The sequence below is a fragment of the Populus euphratica genome, unplaced genomic scaffold (assembly GCF_000495115.2).
Source record: "Populus euphratica unplaced genomic scaffold, PopEup_1.0 scaffold23.1, whole genome shotgun sequence".
Lineage (NCBI taxonomy): Eukaryota > Viridiplantae > Streptophyta > Magnoliopsida > Malpighiales > Salicaceae > Populus > Populus euphratica.
Window position 1 is genome coordinate 964,211 of NW_011499892.1, and position 7,976 is coordinate 972,186.

At 41.0% G+C, this 7,976-nt stretch overlaps 1 protein-coding gene across 1 annotated transcript; it reads right to left on the minus strand.

Moving 5' to 3' along the window:
- Positions 1–656: 656 nt before the first annotated feature.
- LOC105131431 (protein TIME FOR COFFEE-like) lies at positions 657–6,650 on the minus strand. The gene is made up of 12 exons (XM_011034401.1): positions 6,268–6,650; positions 5,846–6,175; positions 5,616–5,764; positions 5,237–5,522; positions 4,803–5,148; positions 4,636–4,696; positions 4,456–4,545; positions 4,131–4,323; positions 3,949–4,018; positions 3,780–3,846; positions 3,305–3,694; positions 657–3,183 (listed from the first exon to the last, which is right to left on the minus strand). Exons 1-12 carry the CDS (start codon positions 6,365–6,367, stop codon positions 1,429–1,431), a joined length of 3,837 nt encoding a protein of 1,278 aa, XP_011032703.1. The 5' UTR covers positions 6,368–6,650; the 3' UTR covers positions 657–1,428.
- Positions 6,651–7,976: the final 1,326 nt, after the last annotated feature.

Genomic DNA, 7,976 nt, shown 5'->3' on the forward strand with positions numbered 1-7,976 from the left:
ATCATTAAAAAAGTTATAATTAATTAGTAATTTTGTTTAAGATTAATCAAAAATTAAAATACCTTAACCCAAAATTAACCTCAAACAAGACCACTAACCACCTTCAACTTTGTTTCGTAATCTTTTATGGTATGGTAAGAATTATCCCATCGACATTAAAAGTATAAAAAGCAAAACAATAGGGTTTTACTCGTGACTCATTCTTTCTTTCCTTGCTTCTCTCTCATTCCACCTCACCTTATTTTCCTATCATTTCTCCCCTTCCTATTTCTTCCCTTGTTCCACCTCATCTTATCTCTATTTTTATTTCTTGATCATTGAGTTTTAATTCTTGTATCTAACCATTAGATCTTTATAAATTTGTGTTGATTTTTGTACATGTTAATTAATTTGTATAAAACATGAATGAATATTTGATTTACGAGTAAATACAAAACCTCATATAACAACAGATGTTACAAAATCAGTAATAACAATCATATTAAAACTGAATTATTTTCTAAATATTTTTCTATCATGAGTAATTTTTCCAAAACTTTAATCATACTGTCATTTTTGGACCTTTTCTTCTCAAGATTCCAGACCTCCTTTCCTGATTTCAAATCTTTATGGTCCCCACACCAGTTCTCTTCTGCCTGGTCAATCACCAAACCTTGGCATAAATGCATTCAAAATATTCAGCCTTAAGTAATCAAAGAATGTAACTCTCAGGGACATTGCCTACAATTCTATGTTAACCACTCATCATATTTACACATCAGCATCACATTACATAAATCAAATTAAATTGGACCCTATCAACTACCAATAACCTTAAATGTCACTGCGAACCACCTTACGTGCAACTAGATGATAGGTCTGCCGATGAATGATGTTCAAATATGGCAGGTCCCAGCCAAATTAACTTCAGAAACTGTACGCCTAATATGAACCCTATCTCCCCTTTCCACAGTCCTGTCTTCTTACATCCTTGCCAAACTCATCAAGGCAAAGTGGCGCTCAGACATCCACGTATGATAAGAACAGTTCTACCTTCGTCAAAAAATCCCACCTGCAATGAATTCCTCGCCACCAATAATTCATTGATCCACGAAATGCCGGCAGATGCCTTCAATTGCCGGTTCCCCACCAAGAATTAGCCTCCCTCTACTTGTATAATGCAAGACCCCAAAATCCTCAGGGAGACAATCAACTGTTTTCTAGTCCTGCTATCCAGATCTCATGGCTTGGGATTTGAGCATGAAAGAAATGATACAAGATTACACTGTAAAATGAGGCAGCAATGATAGAAGCAGAGCAAATTGCAGAACGCCTTTAAATTGGCCACAGCCATCATTTGCACCATCCAGATTTGAGACCCGGATGGCAGTTGGAGCAACCGGTCCTTGACGAACACATCAAATAGATGGGCTTCTGTCGAAAACGACTCTAGTACTTCAGCTCAGAAAGGTGGCTGGGGCATGTGCTTAAGATTGATGGCACATTCCTACCACAAACCGGGGAGGACTTCTGGGCATTCCCACTTGAGGAGTTGTCACACTGCTGTGGCTGTGTAACAGGAACAGATGAATTAGCGTTGGCATTCTTTGAAGTTGTTATTGAGTTGCCACCACTAGATGGAGAATGGTTACTAGAGGATATTTGTTGCCCTTGTGGTGGCAAAGCAGACTTGGAACTTTGCCCAAATGATATTTGGCTACGGCCTTGTGGTGCTCTTCCTTGCTGCTGGGAAGCATTCTTATGAACTGTGTTGGATGTTGAGAGAGATGCAAGTGGGGATTGAGTGGAAGGGGTTCTGGACGAGTTCTTCCACTGGGGATTTTGTGGAGTACTTGCCTGAGCTTGAGTTTGAGAAAAAATGGGAGTATTATTTGAAAACTTGGCATCAAAGGAGGGCGAAGGCAGGCTGCTGGATGTTGGTGCTTTAATTTCGGCTGCACCAAAAGGCTGCTGCAAAATATGATGCTTCTGAAGGTGAACTAGCTGTTGTTGCTGAGAAGTTGTGCTTGAGTTAGCAGCCATTTGAATGCTTGTAGGTCCGGTGATGGAGCGAGAAGGCCAGTGCCCAGTGAAAGGAGATGGCACAAAGTCGAGAGTTCTAGCTGAATTATCGAAAATAAGTGCCTTCCCAATACTTGTAGATGGCCTTCCCATTGTAGCTTTTTTTACATCGTCAGGATTGGTTGAACTGCCTCCAGTCTTCCCTTCAGACAGCTGGTGGTTCTTCTTTTGTGTCGCCTGAGCTGCTGATACAACCTGGTACCCCTGCCATGTCATGTCTGGGAAGCTTTGTAAGATGGTAGGATTTTGTGCCATAGCTGAGAAATTAAGGTTTGAAGCTGTCTTGCTTCCATTGAAAGAGGCGAATGACATTGCAAATGCTTGAGAGGGGATAAGCTCTACTCCACCCTTTAAATTCTTTTCCTGTGACAATTGTTGCTGCTGCTGCTGCTTTTCACCATGATTTCCACCGCCACCAACATTTGTAGAAGCCACTAAACCAAAGTTTGGCTGAAGAGGAATCATGAAATTAGGGCCATTAACACTCTTTTTCGAGTGAGAGGCTTGGGTATCAGCAATTATTGGGGTGCTCTCCCCCCCACTCATCCCAGAGTCAAGCTTCCGAGTGTGATGGGAAGGTATACTAGTCCTTGGCGCCTGCTGTGACTGCATCATTGTCGAGGTCAAAAAGTTATTGGTGCTAACATGTGCCCCCCGTTGCTGACTTTGGGGTTGCTTGTGAGATGATGATGAGCCACTTGAAGTACTTGCATTCTGATGTCCTGGTTGGACTACAGGTTGAGGTTGTTGCTGCTGAAGCTGGGATGGATGTAACATCTGAGATGAGTAGAAAGACCCGTTAAAGAAAGACAATGCTTGAGCAGCGGTTCCACCTCTGAATGTTGGGTTTCCAACAGGAGTGGAGATGGGATATGGATAACCATTGTTTGGTAGAATTGTCAAGTATGGAGCTTCATTGGCTGCCAAATTTGGGTAACCAAAGCTCACAGCTGCAGCCATCCCAGGCAATGCTGAAGAGTTTGTCGTTACTCCAGCTACAGCACTGCCAGACAATGATTCATTGTTGATTGGGGAAGCAGATTTAGAAGGCCCAGTTTGACTTGTCATTGCTGCTATGGACGCTTGATGCTGATTGAGGGAGAAGATGAAAGCAGGGCCATGCTACAATTTAAAACAAAAGGCATCAACAACTTTACGACAACAAAACTTTTTGACAATCTTAGCAAGGATCTACATAATAAACCAAATAAATTAAACTGCGTGGCATGGAGAAAGAGCATACCATTAAATTACCAGCTGGGGCTGGCTGTGGAGGCTGATGGAGCACAAGCTGCTTCTTCTGTGCTGCTGTATCTATCAAGGTGGCACTCTCAGAGCCTCTATCATTTCGAGTAAAATCTGGAAAGTTTGGCACCGCCTGCACTTTGTCCTGGGCAGAATTTAGATTCACAACTGGAAAGCTACCTTGCGATGGGTGTCTGATTATCATGTTTTCCGCAGAAGGCATTGCATTGAGGCTCTTGGGTTTGGCTCCACATAGAGTAGCAGAGCCAGCTGTGGACGGCCAGAAATGGTTCATCTGTGTAAATTGCTGTTGCAAGCGAATGTTGCAAGCGATATAATGATGGGTTGCACATCTCTTTGGCCGAGATTGAGGGATAAACTGTGGAGGCTGAACATTTTTCGATAATTCAAAATGAAAGTCCAAGTTAAACGGCAAGGTTGAGGCTTTGGAAAAAGGAACTGGTATATGATACCTGTAATGCCTTGGATGACCTGGTTGTCCCATCCATGGGCACAACTGTCTGAAAGGAAGTCGTGTATCTGCAAATAAGCATGGGTTACGTTCTAATTATAAATCAATTCTTTAAGCAAGGAATATAAAAAGCAAAGATTGATAAGAAAATGAAGGTCTAGATATCGCACCCCAGAGGCAAGAGATTGCTGCTTTGCCAGCTAGGTATGGCAATTGGCAAAGGCAACGAACCAGATTGAGCTGATAAAAGTAGAGGAAGAAATCGTCAATAATCTCAAGGGGTCAAAAACGTAAGGTATATGACAACTCTTAAAGTCATCACGCTGAACACCAAGCTGAAGCTTTGAATTACCAGCTGTCTCCACTTTAGGAACAGTAGCTTTAGGTTGCAGTTTCTGCTGCACATTGCGCTCCGGCTTCTCAAAATCAAGTTTTAATCCACGCTTTTCTCTAACTGTCTTCGTCACCTTATCTTCAAAGAGAACCCCTTCCTTCTTCACCGGACTGTCCACCAATTCTTTATTCTTAACCATATTTTCCATTTTCTGCAGCATAACAATAACATAGAATTGATTGGCTAAGTTCCAAGAAAAAAAAAATACCACAAAATGTCAAATAGTCAAATCCAAGTTTTGACTAAAATAGCGGAGGTGAATTAGCAACAACTATATGCTCACCATTTCCACATCTTGGGCTGCGGGCTTAGGATTCGAAGACAAATCAACAAAGCCATCCCATTCTGGAGAAGACACCATGGGAGGAGGAACCTGTTGGAAAGCCATAACTCGACTTGAGAAATCGCAACAGCAAAAATACGAAGGGAAATGTAATCGGATAGCAACAAGAGAGATCCTCACCATCAGATCGATCTCGAACTTCTCCTCTCGCTGGCTGTCGACCTTTGACACAGTTGAGGTCCTTAAGAAACCCACCAGATACAGTAAGGAAAAAGATGAGAAAATGGGATATCTAATCATATATCTGAAATGATTAAAAAAAAATTGAGATATCTAATTATACTCACGATTTTTTCAAAACAGAATCACGGAAATCAACATCCAATTTTTTGCTCACAGGTGATTTCTCTTCTGGCAATACAGATTTTTCCTTAGTCGATACCCCAGATTCTTCAATTGCCGGTTTTGAATCCTGTTGTGTCATTACTTCCTCCTGTGACTCCAACCCAGACGCAAGTTTAGAAGCAACCATGTCATGTGAAACCTCACATGATTCTGAGTACAATGATGGTTTCCCCGATTTCATTGCAGAAAATTCCATTTTTGCATCCTCCCTTTCACCTGTAAATGCAGAAGCGATTAAACTATTATGAACCATAACTGAATCAGCATCCATCTTTTGCTTCTTCGATGCCGCAATTGTCATTAGAAATGAAATCAAAACACAAATATCATTAAACATCCATCATCGAAATCTGAACTGAAAGCTAAATAGACTCACCTAAACCAATTAAAGTATCCGAAGCAGAGGGATTATTTGGACTCAATATCGATGTCCGAGAAAAGTTTGAATTCGGAGATGATTTAGAATCATGAACGATTCCATTAGAATCCATTGAATCAATCTTCCGCGAACCATTGTCAGCCTTCTCCTCGTTCTTAGGCCCGTGTGGTTGCTTCTTTAAACCATACAAAACTTCTGCGATCTCAATCTCAAAATCTTCCTGAACTGAATTTGTAGAAGATTTCGACACTTTTGGAAGCGGAGTCTTGGGTCCACTTGATTTCTGAGAATAAACACACAAAAAAAACAATCGCCATCCTTAAAATGTAGTCTAAAAATTAGAAAAATAAAACATCAACATAAGAAAAATACAAACCGTCTTTTTTATGACCGAAACAATCGACGAAGAAGGCGATGCAGCCTCGAAGCTCCTGCTCGCCGCCGGTGAAGTCGAAGCTAGCCTGTCTTCACAACCAAACCCACCATTTCCTGATACCCAACTCTCATGTGACCTCTTCACAGAAGCTTCAAAGCCAAAAATCACTATTAATTCAACCAAAAAAAATCCAAACAAAACACAACTACTCCATCTACAAACTCTTTTACCTGACCGGGCCTTTCTAGGTACAGAGACACCAATCATTTCGTCAGCAGCGAATCTAGATCCGGGAACTTGTTTTACAGCTCCCAGCGGCGGCCGCAACCGAGAAACCTCTCCGTCTTCAATTTCATAACCATCTTCGTAACCGATGCTTTCTTCTGTAGTCTCTTCTCCTTCTTCCTTATTACTTCCTTGTACCGACCTATCTCCCCCACCTCCTCCTCCTCCTCTTCTACTACGCTTATTCCTACTCAACAATTCTCGATCTCTTTCCCTCTTACTCCCTCCTCTATCTCTCAGCCTCGCCGATTCTTGTGCCACTATTTGTCCATCCTCTGCAAGAAAAAGAGACAGAGAGAGACTATTTGAGTTAGTTACATAAACAGCTAACTCGGATATATATTGGAGAAACTTTTAAGTTATTTACCAGTAGAATCTCTTGTAGTTCTCTGCTGTCTCCGTCTTGATAATCCGTTAGAGGCTGCCATGTTTGATGATGATCTCCTTCCTTCTCTATTTATATCCATAAATTTTGACCACCTCTTCCTAGCACTCAATATCTAGCAGCTACCGGAAATTCACCATAATCGGCGGCGACAAAAAGAAGGAAAAATTTAAGATTTCTACAAATGTATGTTATCCGGAAGAGAAACAAACAAGGAGCCCCTTATCAGAAAATGAATTAATGCTCTCTCTCTCTCAAAGTTTCCCTGTTTCTCTTCTCTTCTGCGGCTTTGGCTGACTGACCTTCTCTCGTTTTTTACTTTCACCTGGTTGTTCTTTTTTGGGCACTTGTATAAATCTCATCCCTTTTTTCTTCTTTTATTAGCGAACATTATCATGTACATTCACTCAGCGCGTAGCCTACCCCATTCCAATTATGGACGGTTCAGATTAATCACTTTCTTCTTCGGGTTAGTCATTACCTTTGGATTGACATTAATCGGACGGCATGCGATGACAAGAGCCAACATGGCAGAACTGTCCCTATCTCTGTAGAATTTAGGAGCCACTGCATCAAATGAATGGCCACGTGTTATTTTATATACATTTTGCATTTAATTCACGATCAGCATCTTCTCTCACGCACACGCGCCTTATCCACGTGAAGCGCACTCTTTTTAAGCTCAGGTTGCTGCATGTGATTAAGTGGACTCTACTGATTGGTGCACTTGTCGAGTGCTTATTCGTGAGAAACCCCGAAAACAAATATCTTTTTTGTGGACTGCAGTCGGTTACCCGTGGAAAATTTAGAGCATGAACGTAAAGTCCACAAAAGGAGGATATAATAATCACGTGGGGCTATGGTCCCGAAACAACCTCTCCAGCCGGTCAAAATCAGCAAGGCCCGCTTCACAACTAAAGTGCTTTAGCGGGACCCGCAATTGAGTTGGCGAATAAGATTGCTTGTTTTGCTGGTAGAAGCCACAACTACCATTGAATAAGAATCCGACGTGGACATATCTTAATTTTGACGGACTCGATTACAAAAGCAAGTCTGACCTGGCACCTCACAACCACCTACCTCGTGCTTCACAGAGAAGCCGAGACGTCCGTATGGTTCAATCAGACGGTCCGTATTCTTAACGCAGCATTCCAGGGTCTGGTGACTCCAATTATTCAACTCAAGGCCCTCGGACACGGAAGTTGTGAGAATGCGATGGGGACCACCGATTGGATAGGAGGTCTTCAGACTTTCTGGCCTTGATGACGTGGCCATAAGATGATGTCACTCCCATTTGAATCCAGAGAGAAATAGCGTGCGTCCGGCTCCATGATAAGAGGGGGTAGAAAAGCAATGGTGGCAATCCTGTATAGGCTTATGGGTATAGTTCAGTTTAAAGTGTTTAATATTTTTTTATTTATAAAAAATTATTTTTAAGATTATAATATTAAAATAATTTAAAAATAAAAAAAAAATTAATTTAAAATAAAAAAAAATTAATCTTTCTCAAAAATATTTTTAAAATATAATCCTAAACACACCTGCTATAGGATTTTCTAGAAGTTGCGTAATGTAGTTATAGTTGATAAACTCGTTTTAATTTAAGAAAGTTTATCATGTTAGACTAACGTAAGTTAGATTTTACATTAAATTGAAAAGGTTATTAAATTGGTGAGATTCGTTTGATTTAG